The 23,489-nt window shown below is 35.4% G+C and overlaps 1 protein-coding gene across 2 annotated transcripts in view; it reads right to left on the reverse strand.

Annotated features, from left to right (window-relative positions):
* ADAMTS6 (ADAM metallopeptidase with thrombospondin type 1 motif 6) overlaps nucleotides 1-23,489 on the reverse strand; it is a 150,715-nt gene that overhangs the window by 118,843 nt on the left and 8,383 nt on the right. Inside the window, exons 4-7 of one of the 2 annotated variants that reach the window (XM_032206598.1) lie at nucleotides 18,116-18,284; nucleotides 11,884-12,098; nucleotides 11,293-11,376; nucleotides 10,633-10,778 (exon numbers count right to left, since the gene is read on the reverse strand). In XM_032206598.1, coding sequence (XP_032062489.1) covers nucleotides 10,633-10,778; nucleotides 11,293-11,376; nucleotides 11,884-12,098; nucleotides 18,116-18,284 — 614 coding nt within the window. Of the gene's footprint in view, nucleotides 1-10,632; nucleotides 10,779-11,292; nucleotides 11,377-11,883; nucleotides 12,102-18,115; nucleotides 18,285-23,489 lie in introns of both variants that reach the window. The other variant, XM_032206597.1, reaches the window with a different exon arrangement.

Here is a 23,489-nt window from a genome sequence, read left to right on the forward strand (position 1 = left end):
TTAAATTTCATAGCTCTCTTTTCCTTTTCCTCCAGCAGGAAAAAATATTCAGGTACCAGCATTTAAAACGGACTGAGAGAATAGCTTTCTTAGAACTAATGAAATATCAGAGTTGAGATTCTCCACTCTGTTCCCTGAAACACCAAAATTTGCTATGAATAAGCAACTTTCTACACGCTTATCACCGCCAACTGGGCCTGCCATTTCCTAAAGGACAGGAATAGATACATGGATGATACACTGAGAGTTGCAGAAGCTAGCCTTTCTTGCTTAAAGTCATGTGACCTTAACTTTTCCAGTATCAGATACAACTACTGCTTCAGATTCAGTACTAGTCTTCATGCTTCAGTGAGTCTAGGTCACTAGTCAAATACTCTTCCATTGAGGTTAAGAAAAAAAAAAAAAAAAACTTCTGCATTCTCTCTGAGACAGAGCTTCCATTATTCCCTTATACCCTCAGTAAATTATGGTAATGAACTTCAGAAGTAAGTGGCCAGATTGTGGGTTCCCACATGTATTCTGTAGGCTGCGGTGGCCGTAGCCTGCTTTGGCATCCTAGCATCCCCAGAATACTACTACCTTCATGACACTACTTCTAAGGCAGTTAATTTCCAGTTAACAGTCTGGAAACCCACAGTCTGGAACATTCTCCAACAACTCTAATTACATCATTCTTCCTCTAGTTTTCTGTTGTATCACTTACTATTTTTTCCTTCCCTTTCACCTTCAATACAAACAGGCCTAGCAGGCTCTTGCAGCGTAGCAATCCATCTTCAGCTTCCTCCCCAGCACCATCACAGCTCTTTTGCCCTTAATCAGCTCTACTTAATGACAGCCTAAGAGATCAGTTAAACATTAGCACTAACACAACCACATATCACATACAGTATGAAAATTGAAAAACAAACAAACAAACAAAACCCTAACTTTAAGACTTCTTTTAGTTATGTATTTATGTCAGTAAAAAATAGCATTTTGTGATTTCTCTGTAGTGGTCACGGAATTTCTACTACAGGATGAAAAGTATAGAAGCTTTCAAAGCACATATGGAACTTCAGATATGAGCAACAAGATCTAACCACTTAGCTATCCAACCAAAGCAACAAAGATTACATTGGATAATTAATCCCCTCCATTCTCAGTGTGTGAAAGTACTTAGCATAAAACTGCACCTGAAGACTAAAATATTATACCCAAAAAACTATGTCCTGTCAGATTTTAATTGAACATTTTTCTTGAAATTCTTGTTCCTATAGAATGTGCAACTTTAAAACTTTTTGGAGGGGAGACTTAAATTTGTGTCAATTCCATTTAATATGTTTCAAAAATGTCAGAGTAGCTCAAATTGTCTTTACTATTCCAGAAAGTGAATTATGTAGACAATAGTTTGTCAGCCAAAGGAAACAGAAAACAAGATGTATGCAACAAACCATGAAGATACAGGAAGATGAAAAACAGAATAAAGAAATAAAAGAAAAAGCATGAAAAAGCAAAGATTGTTACATTAATTGGAATATTTCCATATATTAAGGTTTCACCTGCTATTAATAAGAAAATGTGGTAGCAACAGAAGAGAACAGAAAACAAACAATGGTAGGAAGAATAGAAATACTGGAAATCTCCCCAACTCCTACTAGTCATTACATGTTTCATATTTTCCAATTTCAATATACAGTTACTTACAGTTGGTCACACCACTGTTCTTTTACAGACTATTGCAAAACAAATGGTTTGACCAGAATTTCATTTAGTTCAATTATCTCAATGTTTGTACTTCAACAACTGTATTGTCAATATTTACTTCACACAAAAAAGACTATGAAATACATACATTGAGAAAAGCAAGTGTAAATTAAGAGAATAATCGAGAATGCAATGCAGGAGACAATTTAATACTGAATATATCGCAAATAAATGTAACATTTTCTTCATCAATTTTCTTACTCATTAGAAATATTTTATTTGAGTTTAAAGCTAAATAGTATCTACTGTTTCAGAGATTGGTTTCCTCAACTTCAGTACCAGATGAGCTCAAACAATCAGACCAGCATGGCTGTTACAGAATATTGAAGCATGGAATTTTAACCTCGGGTTTTTACTTTACCTCTAACATCCAGTTCTTTCAAAATCTTAATACCCTTCTAAGCTACATAACATCATACACTATAAGACTGAAACTGAACAGGTACAACTGCAGACATGCACTGCAAGATACTTCTTTATTTAGGACATTTCTGTAATATCCTTTGGTCCTGCATACTCACACACTGGAAAATTTCCAATAATTTGACTGGAAAATTTCCAGACATTTCCTTTTAAAAGTTACTACTTTGCTGTGAGTTTCCTAATAAAGGAAGCCAGAAACAAACAAACAAACAAAAACAAACACATGTAAGCAGAGGTAATTGCTCTGGAAAGTACTTTTAACACACTGAATATACTTAAAAACTAGTTAGGAAGTGATCTATCTCCATTCACAATAGTTGTTCAAAAATGCAGTCAATTTAATACAGAAATAAACGCAAGACCAGAATAAATATCATCCCTAATTTAAATATAGTTAAGACACTCACACACTTAACTTCAATAATCCACATTTTAAAGATGTAGAAATATTTGAAAAAGTTAAGTAGCATGGAACAAACAATGCTTACTTTAGGTTTTTCATGAGTAGTTGCATAATTAAAAAGAACATGCTATGAACTAAAATTGAAATCCTATCCAGAGCCTACTGAAATAATGGGCATATTGCCATTGACCTCAAAGTATAATCATTCCCTTTGTTAGGTCAGATTTGTGTAAACTAGCAGAAACTAAAGAACACTGAATACCAAAACTAAATGAATATGATGTTGCCACTAAAAGAATTAATTTACAACCTGTGTCTTAATTAAAAACATATGCTTTTAATGTATTCCTATACAGAAGCAATCTAATAAAATGTAGCTATAAAGTTGAGCTAAATAGTCCAGACTGATGTTTAAAATGTGAAGAAAACATGAAAATGTAATATATATTCAAGTGTGGTGAGAGAGAGAATTTATGCAACAGATTGCAGACAAACTCCACAGTTGGTAAAAATCCAGGGTAGAAATTGGCCTAATATGTTTTTCTGGATATTTAAGAATGAGGAGCACAGCTAGTCACTTGCATACGTATTATTCTGCCAGCCTTTGTAAGTTGTGGAAATAACAGCTCTGATATTGTACATAAGTGAAGCAGGGAGAGAACACTAGGATTCTAATCACGCTAATAAAAAAAAAAATTAAAAATGAGAGATTTTTAAAAGTCTTTATGTTCTCTAAGAAAAAGAAGGCAAAATATGACATTTCAAACTGCTAGAAAGTCCTGCCTCAGATATCTGGCCAAGCAGTAACTGAGTGTTCTAACAGATATCCCAAACTATTACCACCAAACATTTCCTGGAAAAACTATCATTTCAATAGTTTTATGACCCTTTGTGCAACTCCGAAGGTAAATGCTGGGAGAGAGGAGAGGAAAAAAAAGAGGAAAAAAACAGCATACAAAACTATTTTTCATTGATTTTTTTTCTTCTGTAGTAACACTAGTGTGTAAAAGGAAAGTATTTATTTCTAAACTACATCAGGCATTAATATACTATAACTGTCAACAGAAAATGTAGTTTGGTATTCAATGGGTTTATTCTAATGAATTTTTAATTACTGAAGGCCTTATTTAGGGAAAGACTTTCACTGGCGGCAGTAAGAAGCTGTACTGCCCACTCATGTGCTCGTGTATTTTCTCAAGTTTTACAGTTGAGAAATCATTAAGTGTGTGACCAGTTCCACTCAAAACTGATTTGACCTTCGATATGTCTTCTAAGTCAAGATACTGATTCTGTCAGTGGCCAGTAGCAAGTATATAAAAATAAGAAACACGTCATGTACAGAAACATCAAGTACAACTACTCCTATTATGCAAAGCACCATACATACAAGATCAAATACCTTACTTTCTTCCATACGCTGTAGCAGAATGCTAGTATATTTTAAGGGTTGCTTTTTTTTTTTTTCTTCCACACCCTCTCCCCTCCCCTCCCCCCCCCCAAATCTATCATTCTGAATATGCAGGAAATTTTTATTACCTACTCCCCTTCAAATTCCCTGAGAACAAAGAGGAATCGGAAATACAGTGTTATTCATTGCAAAGCGGATCCTCACAATTTAAATACCTGCAGAGACAGAAATTAAAGACAAGTGATACATCACAGATTTTGAACAGTCTGACACCTGTGGTCTCCAGGACATAAAGTCAGTGGACAATCTTCTGATTTTTGCTCAAAAATAAACCAAAGAAAAAGAGCCTCCCACCAGAAGCTTAAATTCACAGTAAGAAACTCCAGCGGAGCAACTAGAAAGTCTGTGTAACAAACAAGGGTAAAAATTGCTTAATGAACTAAAGTCAAGGCAGTAAGAAGCAAACAAACAACTGACATCAGAATTACTTCTTGAATTCAGTGCCTCTCTTGTTAATGGCGGAAGAAACTATAGGATGAGAATCAGAGACAAGGCTTCATGGGAGTTGAAAACACTGAATGCTCATTTTTATCAGACAAAGCAATGTGAGAGTGCCTTATATAGAGAAGAAATCTTTGCAAACAAGTTAAGAAGCCCAGAAAAAGTGGAAAACTGCCTCAGAAAAGAAACATAACAATCTTGGACCTGCAGGAGGAAAGGAATGCAGAGTCCTGGCTGGCCCTACTCTGTAACCAAATGCCTTAACTAGTACTTAATGGAGAAATGTTACTTGTTATTACAAAATAAAAGTATATTACAAATCTATAAGCAACTGAGATGCAAAAGAGCAATTTTGCCCATAAAGTACATTTCCTTTTAGTACTATTGATCAGGCGACACATCTTCCAAATCATCCTTGGCTGCCTAAAACCCCATAGTATTACAAAAAATTAAAGGCATGGTTGCATTCAGCTCTACACAGGTAGGCAAAATGAAACAAGAAAACTTTTGCCCCTCTCACATACTTAGAGCAACGCCAGAAATATTGTAATTCTTTAGATTATGGACCCCAATATTTACAAGAGTTTAAGACTGCTGCCATATACCCACACCTTCTGCCTCTTCCAAATCTGGCAGCACGGGCCCATACTGGGAATGCATACCTCACAGGTAAATGAGAGTATACCTTGCCAGTGAGAGTACGCGGACAGGCAAATGATCACTGAAAATACCATGAAAGTTAATCTTGAACATACACACTAAAAAAAAAACAGCAATGTAAAATTTCTCTCCTTTAAAGATTTGAAAAAAAAATACCAATTGTGTAAAAACAGTAATGCCTCGCACATGGGCTTCATCAACATTGCAAGCACTGCATACTAGTACTGTCCGCATATATATGGGGGTTAATACTAAGAGCTATCATGCCACACTGCAATACACTTATTGAATTACAAGTACAATGGTACCTAGCAAAAATACAAAAGTCTGTATTAACTTTTGCGAGAGAGAGAGAGAGAGAGAGGGAATGAGCTCTCTTGTAGCATGAAAAAGTCCATTTAAAATCCAGAAAAGTGGAAAAGCCATACCATTGCAGTACTGTCCACTTTTACTGACACTGGTCTAATCTACAAATTGAGGTGTATTTGGCTTACATAAAAACATGTTGTGGCATTATTCTTTATTCATGCAAATAAAGATCCCGCCAACAAAAGAGTACATTAGTTCAGTGGCACTGCTGAATTAACTCCTGCTAAAGCAGTAAACCACTCACAAAACAAATCCAAGAGGACTCCAATCCAAGTACAGTATTTCTGCATTTCAGGAGCTGTTATCTGTCATTAATTTCAAAAGCTGTTATCTACATAAGTATTTCTAACAGTGTACCAGAGAAAAAAAGGATACAGATTTATATTCTCAATACCAAAATTTGAAGAAAAATGCTTCTGTTAATTTTTTTATTTTTTTTTACAGTTTGGAATCAGAACAAAACACTGTAGGTGCATGAAAATGATCTTTATGGTCTTGTCAAGAACAGTGGATTTGGTTTTCTTTCTTACAAAACAAAAAAGTCTTGCTATGTGATGATAGCAACAGATGACAATATTTAATGCAATGACATTTGAGAAGTACTACCTCTGTAAGTACCATTTCAAAAGTTTTTCCACTTAAAACACTTGTATCTCAAAGACAAAGTTCTGCCCCCTTGGAGATATACAAGTGTTCGTCTCAGCTTTTCCCTGAAACTCTTCTTCTCTGTGGGTTGGCTTGGTACTTCTATTCAACTACTGACATACTAGGAAGAAAATTAATAGCTCTGAATCTTTCCTCTTGACAGGAAATGACTCTGTTCTGTAAAAGTCATGTTATTTGTTTATGCAGTTAGTCATGTGTTATTTGGAAAGCTAAATGCTATTTAGTACCTGGACAAAACAAACTACCTTGATATATATTTAAGAAAAAAAAATAAAAATAAAAATAAAAAAAAGAGAATTCTTAGGTTGCAAAAGGAAAAAAAAAATGAATTTTGTCATCCTCCGTTCCTGCTACAAACTAACTCAGAATGCAAGCGGACACCTCTGGCCCTTACCATTCCATACAAGTGCACAGGACAAGGAAAAATTTTGTTCACAAGGTATATGCTTGCCTTGCTAAGAATTCCAGTGCCAAGAACACAAAATGAAGTAGTCAATAGTTGAGTCCTAAGAAGACAAATCTGAAAATTTAATGTTAATTTTTCTAAGAAGTGTGATTACCATATCTGAGATGCAGAATAAAAATACAAGGACTAATTTCTGTCTACTTGAGATAAATGATTCATACAAGTTTTTATCTTTTTTTTTCCATGTAAAGATTGTCAAAAGAGCATTACACCATTAAACAACTTCACAATAAAAATCTATCAGCTCAGTGCTGTTACTTTTTTACTGACCATCAAGAGACTAATTTAGACAATTACAGGATAACCTATGAAAAAAATCAGCTGACAAAAGTCTCATGTAGTTCAACAAGGAGTGCAGAGTCCTGCACCTGGGAAGGAACAAACTCAGATTGTTCTGGACTTGCTGGGGGCCACCCATCTGGAAAGCAGCCTGGCAGAAAAAGACCTGGGGGTCCTACTGGACGCCAAGCTGAACATAAGCCAACAACATCCACTTGCTGCTAAGAAGGCTGTTGGTATTCTTGGCTGCATTAGGCAAAGTATTGCCAGCAGGTCAAGAGAGGTGATTCTTACCCTCTATTCTGCACTGGTAAGGCTTCACCTGGAGTGCTGTCTCCAGTTCTGGACCCTCCAGTACAAGAGAAACATGGACATAATGAAAAGAGTCCAATGGAGGGCCACAAAGATGTGGAAGGGACTGGAGCATCTCTCCTACAAAGAAAGGCTGAGGAGAGCTGGGACTGATCAACCTGGATAAGAGGCTCAGGGTCCCATGTGAACATCTGGAATCTTTACTGTGCAGATGATGGAGCACTGGCACAGGTGGGCCAGAGAGTTTGTGGGGTCTCCCTACTTAGAGATCTTCAAAACCTGCCTGGACAAGGTCCTGGGCAACCTGCTGCGGGTGTCCCTGCTTGACCAAGGGAGTTGGACCAGATGGTCTCCAGAGGTTCCTTCCAAAACCAGCCATTCTGTGCTTCTGTGACAATAATGAACTCTCTTATAGTGTCCAAGAAAAAAAAAAAATACTCAAGGTGAAATTTCTACAGGTGAACAATATCACAAAACCAGCTCTCATTGCTTTAGAACCTAAGTTAAATCACAGTCTTATCCTGAAATAAGACTAAACACTTAAGACTCTGAAAATATGAACAAAACGTTTTGAAGTAAATGAATAAAGGAAGGTGAAACAAAAACAACATGCACTGAAGTATCTTTGAAGGATCTTTGTTCTCTGTAATTGCTATTCATGTTATACAAAGTCCCCAGGGTCCCGAGACCCTCTAGTAAATACCCTGTATTAGGCCTATTATCCACCACATTAGAAGAAGCTGGTAATTCTCTCCAGTTTCTGGGATCATCATAGAATCATAGAATGACCTGTGTTGAAAGTGACCTCAAGAATCACCTGGTTCCAAACCCCCTGCCTATGGCAGGGACACCATCCACTACACCAGGTTGCCCAGGGCCTTGTCCAACCTGGCCTTGAACACCTCCAGGGATGGGGCATCCACAACCTCTCTGGGCAACCTGTGACAGTGCCTCACCACCCTCTGAGTGAAGAACTTCTTCCTAACCTCTAAGGGAGAGAACCTCTAATGCACAGAAGCTCCCCAGTGAAACTGAAGGAAGATGCTTCCGCTGATAACAATATCGAAAAATGTTCCCATAAAAAGCAGAGCTGTATCAATGGGAAAGATGCAGGAAAACACTTTTGAAACACTACTAGAGCACCTAAAAAGTAACCTTATACTTGGTTAGAACTCCAACACTTCAGGAGTTCAAAGCACTGTAGCTATACACTTCTCTTTTCCTTATAATATATGAACTGGTTCATCAGATGAGATATCCAAAACAATGAAAAAAAGCACACTGCTATTTCAGTAATTAATTTAGAATTAAATTTCTTAAGTTATTATAAATATCTTTACTCATTCCCACCTCCCCTCTCGCCTCAAATCCATTTTCACATATGCTGGCACAATTTGTTAGTTAAGAGCAGGGACAGCTAGCAGTTTCAGCAAAAGCCTGACTAATCCATTCAAGATTACTAATGTAGCCTTTGGGATTACTGAATTTAAAAGTTTAGCAATGCTTTATGAAGGTAAGTATAAATAGCCTGCTGATACTACACTGAGGCATGTTCATTTAAATATGTGTGTTTGGAAGTGCAACATTTTTATTTATTTTAAAATCTTATGTCCTTTTTATAAAATAGTATACACAATTCCTTCGGAAACTCTGCAGCGTACTTGGATAATTAATAAGCCCAACAAGTCCTTAATATTCACTACTTGTTGCTGAAACCTTATTTTCAATGGGAATTTTTCATGTTCTCTGGAAACTGGCTCCTGTTGCAGTTAAAGGCCTGCAAGTTAGCACTGACGTAGGCCTTCATCTGAAACTCCAAACTGTTCATGACTTTGCTGTGATCATCCAACCAGGACAGGGAAGCCAATACAGAATATACAGTAATAAAACATATTAAAGTACAACAGTGAAAGAAAATAAACAATTCTGCTTTGCAGTGCCAGAGTAACGCTAACAAAATGTCAAGTTATTCAGTCATAACAGTAGAAATGTAGTGCTGCCAACACTGCTCATACATACACAAACTGGGGGGCTTCGACTGACTGAACTGTACCACCTACCAATTACACATCTTCACTCACTGTCTAAAGTATGCCAGTAAAACCTGATGTGTAACACAACTCTAAAGGAGTACTTATTTTCACATATGCGAGCTGCCCTAGTAAAGGAACTACTTGTATGCAAAAAAAAGATTATAAACAAATGTTTTTTGTGAACAATCAAGGTTTTTCTAAATAAAAGAACTGTTTTACTTTGAATTTCATTTTTTTTTTTAAATTAGAAACTTGAATTTTCTTATTATGAAGTAGTAATGTCCACACGTAACAATTATATTTGAAATATGAAAGCAAAATCTATGCAACAGATTCATTAACCTGTCTTTCCACTAACAAGAGAACATTGTTCCTTAAACAAAAACAAAACAAAAAAACACTACATATCCTTCCCTTCCCCCCCCCCCAAATCCAGCCACTATTACACCTTTTATGGAAAACCCAGGAGAGATCAATTATTTTAATCACTGTTCTACAAATTTCTGCAGGGAGTACAATGATTCCAAAAATAGTCCACATACAGAGCAGTACAGAATTTGACTGGGAAAGTACAAATTATAATAGAAGGTTCCTAATACAAATTAGTGCTGCTGCACCTGCTGCTATTTCCATAAAAGATAAAAGAATAAATACTGTTCTTAAGAAATAGAGAAACAGATCTGCCAGTAAAGTACAATTGCCTACCCATAAAGAGGATGAACAGCAATATTTTCCCAGGATTGAAAGATTTTAGATAGATTAAGCACAAGGCTTTTTTGAATCTACCATAGTATATGTGGTATAGAAACAAACAAATACGCACATACGCAGGCTTTGAAACCACCTATTAAAGCTGTCAGTTCTCATCTTGACTAAGCACAATAAATCAAAACAACTACAAAGCATACTCTCACATTGCCTGAATCTGCAAGAAAGTGCTGTTTCAGCAGAAAAATACTATGGTAATAGGGGAGGTTCTGCCTTGAAATTCTTATTAAAGAAACATTATATATGGTTAACAAAACATTTTCCACACTGTTTTGTTCTCCATAATTTGAAGAATTCTTCTCAATTATAAAAACATAAAATATTCAACAAGATCCATCTGTTCTACCAGAATACTTTGCATTGGCAATTATGTAGTGAAAATAACAGCAGAAACAAGTAATTTGTGTATCTTACTTTCCCAACTTCTTAATCTATACTTTAATAGTCTGATATATTTAAAGATATCACCATCTATTAATCCTTCTATTCATAAGGTTACCTAACAAATATATTACTTTAAAACTAACCTCTATGTAACAGTAAGGACAGGAAAGCTACAGAAATAAAATAAAAATAAACACAATACTTATAATAACCATACCTAGTAATAAGAACCGCATTATCATGGTGGGCAATCCCATTTTCTGGAATGGTGTTTCCATCACTTTGGTGGGAGAGAATGGATTTCTGCCACTTACAGAAGCTATCGAGGGACTTGTCTGCATGGTGGTTTATCTCCAAGTTTGGCTGCAATACAACATGCATACCAGAAATGTTCCAAACAAATTACTAAGGTCAGTTGTTAAGCCTTTTGAAGACTAAAGCGGGACTATAATTAGAAGCAGTGGTTTCTAGGAATAAAATCTTCTTGCCAAATTTTATCTCTGTAAAATCTGACCCCAAGTTCAGTTGTACATTACTGAACAGGCATTCCTTCTGCTCCAACTTAAATAATTACTACGTCAATACCAATAAATAAATAAATAAAATCTGAATTTTGATATATAGGTCTAAAAACAAAACTGACATCCCCAAAGGTGTAATAAAATATTCACCTGAAGTAAAGAACAGATATCCCTGGGATAATATGAGGGAAATATTCCTCTGAACTGTCTTCATCTTGATTAAAGTAGTGAAAGATTACAAGACAGGTTTTATATTCAGATGTAGCCATTTCAAGCAATAATTACATGAAATATATATTACACAGTAGCGTAACTTGTATTTCAGGGATATAAAGCTGAAGTGCAACAACTCTTACCTGATCTTCAGTGAGGACAATTAAACGTGTCACTATTATATTCACAACGTTTCCTAGACTGGAATCACGATAAAGTTTGGCAACCTGACCTCCAGAAAATAAGAAAAGGCACAAAGTCAGACAAGAAACACTATGCATTTCCTAAATGGTTAAAAATTAAACTCTTCTTCTGCTCAGTGTAATTCCCTAATGTTAGTTATCACCATCACCTGCGTAAGATATCTTTTGATCAACAAATGACCATTCAGTAAAACAAATATACTACTTCTGTCAGAATTTTCAGCCAAAAAATGTTTATAACTTGTTTCATAAACCATACAACATAAGGAGCATTTAGACTGTTGATTTAAACAGAATAAAACTGTATAGTTTTAAATTAATCTGAATGTAACCACATGCAAGACAAACAATGTAAGTGATCACAGCATACTTCTTGGCAGAAACAGTACAGCATTTTTCCCCGCCATGCTTTTACCATATTTTAATTATTAATTCCTGCAACCAGATGCATAACATTATTATGCCAGTACAAACGCTTTATAATTTCAGAGCATGCATGTTAATATTAATACAGAGAGGGATGAAACTTACAATATTCATTACACTCAAAATGTAGTGCTCAATGTCTTTGCGACCATGATATCCCACCATCATTTTGTCTGCTACTACCAGTGTCTCCACAAACCGTTCAAGGCTTACTGATCTCTTCTGTCGACTGTGGCTACTTAGTGTGTCATTGACTGGAAGTGAAGTTGGAAAAGCAGATGCATCACTCATCCACCAAGGTTTACTGCTTCTTGTGAGGTCTTCTAGGAACCAAAATAATTAAACACTTTAGAGAGGTCACTGGTAAAACTCATTCAAATGCAGCTGGTTTATGTTGAGATTATCATCTTTTAGCTTCTAAAAACAAGTATTTCTTGAGGCAAGGAAAATTTAAATTTATACTTTTTAAAAAAAAAAATTAAAATACCTTATACAGCAGAAAAAAACTTGGTATCTAATTTTCATATTCTGAACTCTCCATAACTTGGCTTAGGACAATAAACCATCATCTTCTTTCTACAGATCTGATCCTGTACATCTATGTTAATACTAATGACTAGTTATAGTTAACCACGAGAACATTTCAGAATTTTAAGAACAAGATAGCTACAATATTTTGGGGAAAAAAATAAAATAGAAAATTCCAAATTAAAGTAAAAGGCATCAATATAGATTAAGGAATTAAAAAGATTGATAAGGCAACAAAAAAAAAAAAAAAAAAAACTTTTTTTCCCCTCTTTTTTTCCCCTGTTGTGGGGAATCCAACTCCATAATTAGGCAATCAGAATGAAACATCTAGAACATTTTGGACCAAATAAATAATTTTTCTTTTTAGAAAGCTATTTTACCTACCTCGTGTATTAAAAATAATAGGAAGTTCAAGATGATCCAACAAAGGTTAATTTTTGGTTATTTTTAACACTAATTGTTATTCAAATGCATTGATTCTTGTACTCATTTCATATAAATACCCAGAAAACATATTGCTTTTATGTAACAATTTGGTTATTACTGATCCAAACAGATGGAATTATCTGCAAAAACCTGAAGTGCTGTCCTCAGTGCATATTTGAACCTCTACTCCCTGCAGAACTGTCACTTTTATATATATTAAGTATTCCTTTTCCACAAGGAGCCACACAGATCTCAAATTTAAGTTTATTAAAGTAGATAATTAGGCTGACTTTACATAATTAGGACTTCAAAACGTCTGAAGTTTCTTTGCTAGTTATGGATGAACTTAAGAACATTAAGAAGTGAATATAATTCTTAACTGACTGACTAGAACTACTTGAGTAGGCAATACCAGATATACTGTTTCGACTAAGGTAAATTGAGATAGGACCAGTACCACTTGTGAAAAAGCAATGCTTTATGCAATCCAACTAAACTTCACTATTTTATAGGGCGGCAACTACATGACAAAGTATGCATGTTCAGGTCAAAACCAGCAATACAAAGCTTCAGCATTCTCAGTGTTGCAGTATCCCACAATATTTTGTGTCTACAGTGTTGGCTTTAAAAGTTGCATTACTTTAGAAAAATTGAAAAATGCAAACAAACTGGGTACTTGACAAAAACACTAGTAATGAAATTGTCCTCAAACTAAAATGTGCATCAAATTATAACAATATTATACCCATTCTAAAAACATAGTATCAAGCCCAGTGAGGATTCTGTTATCAGTACCAAGCTTTAAATTGTTTTCATCCCTATTCTAGGAAAGTTGAAGTTACTTTAATTGTTCAAAGATTTTCATCTCACTTAAGCAGTGACTTAAGAATACCTATAATTATCTTCTGAAGTAAAATTTTTACAATCCACTGCTTATTTTCAAGTAGCAGAGGGTGTTCTCTGGGGGCTTCTGATGCTCTTAGAGTGCCGAGTACTTTATAAATGTAATATTGCTTCCACATTCATTCATAATTTTCACCCAAAGATGCAAATCTGTTCTAAACATTTGAAAACCAATGAGCTCATGCTGAAAACTTTCAGAGAAAAAAAAAAAAAAAAAAAAAAAAAAAAAAGCAAAGATTCTTCTGGACTCATCTTGATAGCATCTTTCAAATAAAGGTCTCAGGAGATTTCAGGAAAACAAACATTCCTCCTTATCTTAGGCTTCAGCTGGTCTCAAAGTAATGGGAAAGTTGGAAACAACACTGAGTAGTTAGGCTCGCACTCCAGAATCTATTGGTTCTCATGTTGTTATACTTTAAAAGCACTGAATGGTGTAACTAAATTTTCTTTAAAAAAAAAACAAGGCATTTCCATAAAAGTTTGCAGTATATTTAACAGATAGATTTTTGTGGCAAATTATGCCATTTTTCCACCACATTCACAGATTAAAAAAAAAGCTTGAAAAAAAAACTTAATCTTGCATTAACACCGAGTGTAGCTTTTGGGAAGTAAAAGAAAACAAGGAAACAAGGGGGAGGAGGGTGCCAGAAAAGCACTACAAAGTAATGATTACAAAAAAAAAAAAAAAAAAAAAAAAAAAAGGAAATTATATTGTAAATTTAAGCTGAAAAGAAATCCAGATGTGTGTAGACAAAGTACCAATGGTACTCAGATTTTAAGTCAGTCCTGTGAGGATGCTATGTGGTGGGGAAGAGAGAGGAAGGAACACAACACACAAAAACAGAAGATGACTTCAAAATGGAACAGATAACTACTTATTTAAGATGTAACTGTGAGAGTATTTAAATAAAACATTATGTACTGCTACAACCTCATTTAAAAGATACACAAGCATTTTTCATTTCAGAATATGCTCACTGTAAAGTCTGGCATGAATAAAAACACCAGGTGAAACTACATGTAGTAGTGGTGCCATCCCTAAATAATTTGACACTTCTCAGGCTTCAGATGTCAATTTTTATTGTTTCTCAATCATATCTAAACAGTCTGTATAACTGCAACAAATGTTTTGGTCATTTTGTTTTTAAATTCTTGTAACAAAAGCAGGTAAAGAAATTTTATTTATACTTGAAGCAAAACAGAATTTCAACTCCAGACAAAAATACACATATACAGCTTTTCTGTAGAAAAGCATATTCCTTAAAATTGTGCAAATGCAAAAATAACGGACCATAAGTACTTTGCAAGCTTAACATAGCACATGCTATTGGGCATCAGCTTAAAATAAACATTTAAATAAGCTATGCAGACAAAAGAGCATATCACAGGTAACAGTCCATAATATATTTTTATTGCAAAAGTAATAATGAAGAATTTTAGCATGCCAACTAAATATTTATGTTAACACTGTAATTCTAAGCTATCAAATAAATTCAATTTGACATCATAGTTATACCTGCCTACTTGATGGCTTTAAGATACCTTTATTTGGAAAGCCGCTTAAATGACATCACTGTTTTGGACACAGAAGAATGAAAATGGAAAAAAAAAAAAAAAAAAAAAAAAAGTTTAACTCTTCTAGAGGTTGATTCTGCAAAGCATTCTGCAGGATAACCCAGTGGCCTCAAAATCCTTCTGAAGCAATTGGAATTTGAAGTTGCTCAGATTCTTAGCAAGGTCTTAATGATTTCGGTTACATATAACAAAACACAGTTGAGTTGGTGACAATATACACATGAAATATTAGTTTAGTATTTCTTGTTTTTTAAATGTTCTTACGTCTAACTGCTTAAAAATCTAACTCAGGTTATGAAAACCAGACACTATTCTATCCTGTACTCTTATCTGAACCTAAACTACCTGCCAAATAGAGAACTATTTTTATTCCTGCCTCCCCAGTTCTGTGTACTGGTCCCGTGTACTGGCATCATAGCTCTATCTACCATGAAGTGGTCCATCACTTGATCATCCCAACAAATTCTGATCATCCTTTCACCAAACTCCCTGCCTTGCTTTTTGTCAATTACTGTAATTTTTCTCAGAAGGGTCTGAAATTATACTCTTTGTTTCTATCAGCACAAAATCCTCACCACTTCCATGATACTCAACAGGTATACAATAAAGTTAGGTCTAGATAACAGAAAAAACTCAGCAGAACAGAGTGTGAATAGCAGCACAGTTACATAAGCACATTCCTCCCAGTATATTGTACTCGCAATAGTATTCTGAAAGTAAAGCTAAAACCAGTTTCCCATACAAAGTAAATGATATTCCGGCAAAAACACAGTTGTAATTTTGTTAACTTGTTGTGCCTTTTTCTTTCTTTTTGAACATTGAATTGGAGTCCTCAAAACTTCCAAAAATAGTGAAATGCCCCAAAGATTTATTCTACTAGCAATAGAGTTAGTAATTACCTGTCTTTATTTCTAGGGTTTGAAAGCTGAGAAACTGAAAATTAGTCTTTGATTTTATTTTTTAGATATTCTGAGGATAGTTTGGATGCCATGTCACTTTGAGACAGAGGTTAAACAGTGCTCAGAAAATGAGTTGAAAAGGTTTTGGTAGTCAGATGGAAAACATTCAAACAGCATGACACCTGAAAAAATAAGATCTTGCAGTTTTGGGGGAGAACAAAGTTCTTCAGAAATTTTCAATGAGTGTAGAAGTATACAGAACAACAGGAAAAGAAGCTGAGATGAATGAGCATTAGAGTAATGAGGATGAGAGCATGAGGACTGCAAAAAAAAGGGGGGAGTTATTTCAGTGATTAAGGGCTTCAGGATATGACATGTGAAAACCAGGGAATGCACAGGAGCTTCCAAGGATAACAGCAGCGTCATATATGTAAAGGAACAGATGCTAAGGATTATTGCATGTTTTGAAAAAATGCATGCAAGATGCAAAGCTCTGATTAATCTATGATCCATAAGACAGATACTGCCAGAACAGTTGGATGCAACATCAAAATAGTTGCTACTGCTTTATCCGCACTTGGAGGAGACTGACTTCCTAAGCATTAACAGAAGATTATATCTGCATGATCCATTCTTTTTCTAGAGATATTAAAACAGTAAAAATTGCATTGTAGTACATTTTACAATCCTTCCACTTATTTCAGGAGGCTTATGTGACAGCATAACCTAATGAAAGAAAAAGATGGATGCTTCACAGATGTCTACTTTAAAATGCATAAACTGGAGCATCCACATACATCAGTTCTCTCATTTTACAAACAGCACACAGTAGTCATTAGAAGACTTGTTTCATCATCATTAGAAGCATGTACACCAAATAATGCTTCCAAAACTAAAAAAGAAGTTACTTACATAAAGTTTAACATTTGCTACGAGTCTAAACACAGTTAGAACCACTCAGGAAAAAAAAAAAAAAAAAAAAAAAAAAAAAAAAAAAAAAAAAAAAACCTCTTCCCCAAGCATTCACTTTGTAGACCATGTTTAGACAGTCTAGTCAGCTACTGCCAGTCGAAGTTACAATTTCTAAAAGAAGCAGCTGAAAGAAGGTACATCAATGAACAGTGATACTATTTTAAGACTAGTATATGCCAGCCTGTCCTATGCACTGAATCTCATGGAATACTACTGTCCGGGACTGTAGTTTTAAGAGCAAGATATACATAAATGACAAGGTTAGAACATTTTTCTGCTAATACATATATATATATTTTAGCGCTAAAATCTAAAACAAATGGTCAGATTTACTCAAAGCTGTCCTCAAAAAACAAGTTTTCTGCATCACTTTAAGGAAACAAAAATCATTTCAAAACTAGGAGTACTAAAACACTCAACTGTTTTTGTAGATGTTGAAACTATGTTTTGGAAGAAAAAAATCTCAATCAAAACTATATAATCCATCCTGTAAAGCACCTTTAAATCACATTCTCAACTATCATGAAATAACATTAACCCACTAAACCAAAAGCCAGTATCAAAACACCATAAACATAATGAGAAAGGTATGGACTTCAGTTCCAGGTGTATTAGTAATCACTTTACTAACGTATTTACTACACATCAAGATTTGTCAAATGAGATGGAACACTTACTACACACTGAGCTGTAACACAGTCACTCAGGTCATGCCTTCCAGATGGGAAACAAAGTAAATTTATAGTGCATCCAGCACAGGAAGCCTGTGCTCATCACTACCAGGGTATACAATATAGCAATAAAACAAGACTTACTCCCAGTGCTGTATTTTTACATGGACACTATATTCTTCAAGTGAATCTGAAAAAAAAACGCAAAGCTACTTTTTGTCACGGCACATTGTATCACCCAAAAGAAGGATTCCTATTGCTACGTTGTACCTTACCTGTGAACCAAGAAAGACCTTAAAATGCAACTTAAGTTAATATATTTTAAAAGCAATGAAAACACAACTGATACTCATACTCATTTACCTGAGACTCCACAGTGACCATGATCATATAGGTGTTGCTGGTACATGATAGACTTTTTGTATATAACATGAGGATGACCATTCTCATAATTAAAGTCACTGGAATTATCAGTTATATTCCTTAAAGGCTCAATAAAATACTCTTCATCTTCCGTAGCAATAACTCCATGCTTAAGGAAGAAAAGAAGAAAATAAAAACTTGCAAAAAAAAACAACATAAAACTCATAATAAAAAGCTTAGTTTTAAACAACATTTGGCTATCATTTATTTCTGTTAAGAAATCCACAGCTATAAGTCAAAAGAAAATGCATGAACCAGCTCTCTTCCAGTGACTTTAGTGAGAGCAGGAGTAAATACCTATAAGCAATGCGATGAGAAAAGAATAAAAATATAATTGCCTTACTTAAGGAGTTCTTTCCCACCTTTTTTAAGTAGATGCAGCAAGAAGGGAAGAGATACTCTTGGTATAGGACAAAAAAGTTGTTCACAGACCTGTTCCAAAACTATATGATTCATAGCCATTAAAAGTGACACCAAGCCAAGATGATATTGCTCAAACAGTGAGCCCAGTATCCCACTATGATGCCACACTAGTAGATGCTTAATGCCATAAAAACTGCAGGAAGAATTAATTTTAGACAATATTATTCAGCAAGAATATTCAGCATTTTACATCCAGATGCTGAATTCCAAAACTGATCTAGTTATTAAAATCAAACTATTAACTTAGACTACACTATCTACAAAGCATGTATTCCTTAAAAGGTCTCATCACAAATCTTTGGCAGATCCAAGTTGTTGCAGGCTATGTACTAGACATCGTGCTCTGTAACAAATGCATATTTTTTCCCTCACACTGCAGTACAGAATGGTAGATATTCTATTCTCATAACTTTCACATTTGTGAACTCAGCTTCTTCCAAACAGGAAGTGGTTTATAGAGGAAAGGGGAGACTTCAGGCCAACTATGCAATTTCCTGAATCTTCAGCAATTAAGACTGAACTTCAGCAGAAAATCCAGTTTGGGGATCCTTTTGGGTATAGAAATACTGAGGAGTAAGCTCTGACAGGCAGACTCCCACACTTCTATTTGCTAAATAAATAATTCCAGTAAATTTATCTAGGAAATTCAGAATGTATAATCTCTCTACACTAGTAGAAAGAGCTACTGATCAGCCTGAAGACTGGAAGCAGTAAATTCTGCATTCATATCTTGATCTGATGAATTGCAAACTAATGTAAATCCCATTAAAGCCACAGTGAAGACTGTTCAAACACAAGAAAGCATCCATAACTGCACCTTAATTCATTCATCCTTATTTAATCTAACTCATGAGGAGTTAAGAGTATTCAACAAACACCTCATATGCTGTTCTCAAGACATATCTTCAAATATTTATGTGCCTGTCATCTGAACTCTGCAGTGTTCCAAGAAGCAAGCCTATCTCAAAGTACTTCTTAAAGGCTGTAAACATTACCCTATCACTTTGAGAAGAAACCGATACCTATGTTTCTATCACACCTTCAATCTGTAACACAAGTACTATGTGTGAGGATTTGGGGGGTTGGGGTTGTTTTGTTTGTTTTTAAAGGGGATATTTTTGTTTTCCTCCAATAAGACCTCTAGGATAAGGTCTAAGACCACTTGCTCTACAAATGATCCAAACATCCCAAACCCATTTCTAAGATCAGGAATTGCCTTTGTCCTTTTGGTCAAAGCTCTTCTGCTGCTCTTTTGTGTATCAACTGCCTGCTATTCTTCACTCCTAGGATAACCAGATTTCAGTAACAACATACAACTTTTAAAATAAAAATGCCTGTGTAACACTTCAGAAAGAACAATGCTTTCCAAATATAACCCTATTATATATTCTGCAAATATATGCATGCCGTTCATTTTTCAATTAAGTGTTCCTTACATTGTGACTACAACAGTAACTCTTCAGTGGTATTTTTCATTGTGAACTCAATTATTTTCTCAAGATGGCAACATCAGGGTCTATATTCACCTGGACATCAAATTTTCTCATAATGCTTCATTACTTGAAGTCTAAGATTTTACTACAGAATAAGTCACTTAATGGTACACTGCTGCTTAAACAGTCTTGAAAATATAAATTGAATTGTAACTAGCTTTGCCAGATGTGCAGAAAGAACCTTGACAGTCTGGACTGCATCCAGTCTGGATGTCAGACATCTGGGTTCAAGTGAATCCCAAGCCATTGTAAGCTCTGGTATTATGTTCCCACAGGAAAAGAGAGTCCTGCGGTGGTTCTGGCCAACACCATCAGGCTGTCTGCTTTGTGCCAAGTCTGAGGAGACAGAGGTACCATCCAAGCTGTGGCCCTGTCTCTGCAAGAGAAGGGCCTTAACCTAACTCTGATTACTCTAGGGCATACATCCTTCACGCCTGTACTCAAGTCCAGCAGGTAAATGAGTTTTAAGGAGCAAGATGACTGCAGTGGAAGTCATTTCAAATGCCATAAATGACACAATTGCAGCATTAATTTTGTAAACAAACTGTGTAAAGGAGAAGTAAAAGCTATTACACACATTTGTGAACTATGACAACAGTTGGCAGGTTTCTTCCAGGTACCAGCAGTGAAAAAGGCTGGGCAAGTATCATCCATTTTTCCTATGCCTAGTCAATGTCCAATCTCATCTGTTCAAACACTATGTCAGATTAAGAAAAAGAGATGTTAATAACATGTAGTCAAGGAATTGCAAGTAAATTTTAACTTACACCTGCTACCAGGCAGTCAGAATATGCATGTGGTCAGTTGTGGCAGGTAGCCATGTGATTTGATAAACACTGGAAATTCACTTGCCCTGCATATACCCTTCACATAAGCCCTGCATACTAACACCATTTTAAACCCAATGTAATCAATTTTGCTTGCAAACAAACTGCTTTTCCAGTATTAACTCAACAAGACCACTTACATCAGTTTAAAGTGCATGAGTGCATGATTTTTTTAGAAACATTCCAAATTGTGCACAAAAGAAATACCTATTGCAGTGAAAAAACAGCATTTCTTCTGGTGCCTAGAGGTGCTTTCATTGTATATATATTCACTAATGCCCAACTGATAGTGGGAATATTTGGAATTACACTATTGTATCTGAACCAACATTTTAAAACCCATTTCTGGCTTATCTCCTGTTTGGGCAAAACAATGTTTCAGTTGAAAAGGGAGATTGAAATAATGCCTTATAAAGCATTAAAAGGAAATAAATGTAAATGTGTTGTCTTTTTTGCTTGCTTTGTGTGTTGTTTTTTTTTTTTCCTGTTCATTTTGCTACCATATTTGAACTTAAAGCAACTTCCAAATTGAACTTCTGCTCCAAAATACAAGAAATATTAAGACACAGGAAAAAACAGCAAAATGTTCTAACAAAACACCATTAACTTAAGAAATAAGTTGAATGCCCAAGTAGGTTACTACAAGCAGCATTCCCAAGACTATTATCTAAAACAGATTGTTTGAGGTCCTGTCTTATCCAATCCCACTACAGACTGCCAACTCCTGCTAACATATATAAGGTCTGGATCCAGCAGTTTGACATACTCAGACAAATCTGTGAATCCACATGCAGTTCCCCTGAATTTGTAAAAAGAAAATCTGTCAGACTGTCTAGCTGGGGCCTCACCTTATTTCAGAGAGGGGATGTCCATCACCTACAGAAGTAACAGTTAACATGGGTCTGGGCAGCCTGCTCTAGTGGTTGGCAACACTGCCCAGAGCAGTGGGGTTGAAACTAGATGATCCTTTTCAACCCAGGCCATTCTATGATTCCATGAACATTAGTTATAAAATTAATTACAGAGGACAAGTGCCTTTGCCTCACAGTACTACTGGTTTCCAATTTCTGCCTGCCTTGAACCTTTCTAGACATTACGCTTTACATTTTTAACATAAAGCAGTAATAATGGAAACTTCTGAGAATGTGTCAGTGTTGTTCAATGTGTCTACAGCTGACTCTACACTTCAATTTATGTCTGAGGAAACAGGCTGCATTAGCTTCACATGTTCTTAAGGATAAAAAAAAAAAAAATAGTGATCTGGCCTGGGACAGCACAGTATGGGATCTCGTAAGTCATTTTAAAACTAGGACAGGGACAGTTTATATGTAATTTTCTGAATACTGAGCCTATACTGCAAACACAGATTATTACCAAAGAGAACTCAAAGTGCACCTATCTAGAATACAGAATCTTTTTCATTACTTCTGACCTTTTAAATCAGTTCACAGATTACAAATTTTACTTATGATTCAAAAATATCATATGATATGTAATTTATGATCTGCAAAAGTAGATGCTTTCTTTGTGGTAGAATCGGTTTCCAAATGAGCTAATCTAAGAATATGAATAATTTATAAATATACTAGTTTTGTAATATATTAAACAAACATGAAACATTCCTGCAAAATAATTCTTCTTTCAAGTATATACAGTCATGCTTTTAGACATTTCTTGGGATATCTTTATCTTATCTGCTTAAACAGAGATAGCTGTGCTACCTAGCACAAACATTGCTCAGTGCATGGAACTTTACATGCCATGGAAATCCTTGGCCCTTTACATTCAGTATTTCCTTGGAGCAACAGTAGCCCCAAACTGATATTTAGCCCCTGATTCACTTTCCTAATAATCACCACTTTCTACACATGTAGAAAAGTGTAGAAATACTATTTCTTTCTATTGGCCTCATCAGCTTAAAATGAGAAAATCCACTGCAGTGAAAAACTTGAACACTCATTTAAGAGCTTTGACACCCAGCAATGGACAGAGGTGGGTCAGAACAGGACAAGTTTGACTTCTGCTCAATTCCAGCATTATGGGCTCCAAAACTTTTCTTCAAGACTTGTTTCTCTCAGAATTAGGTTAATCTTTCCCTTAAGGTAAAATTCTCTCTTCAGCCACTGTTTCTTATATTCTTTACTTCAGGATGACAAAATCAGCTTAGGCATTGTTTCAGCTGCTTCTGACTCAGCCTTGTTGCCTTGCACCCAACAGTTCCAAAATACTGTTCTTTGCAGGCCCTTTCATGAGAAGGCCAAACCTGCAATCCATCTACAAATGTAACTTCCAATACAGTAAATATGAGTTTGGAAGCCAGCAAGCATGATGGACAAGACCTTCAATTTCCTCACATGTCTGCTCACTGGATTATAGAGCATTTCTCAAAACTTCAGACAACTTATAGCATAATCAGGGCCCAGCCAATGGAAATTGCTGGAATCAAACTTCTGTAGCAGTCTGTAATTCTGGGGAGTCTGGTAATTAAAAAGAAAATAGAGAGGGAAAGGCTGAACCAGGAAATAGTGATGGGGAAACAAACTGGTGGCTGGTAAGTTTTACTATAGTGAA

Source organism: Aythya fuligula, chromosome Z (assembly GCF_009819795.1).
Source record: "Aythya fuligula isolate bAytFul2 chromosome Z, bAytFul2.pri, whole genome shotgun sequence".
Classification (NCBI taxonomy): domain Eukaryota; kingdom Metazoa; phylum Chordata; class Aves; order Anseriformes; family Anatidae; genus Aythya; species Aythya fuligula.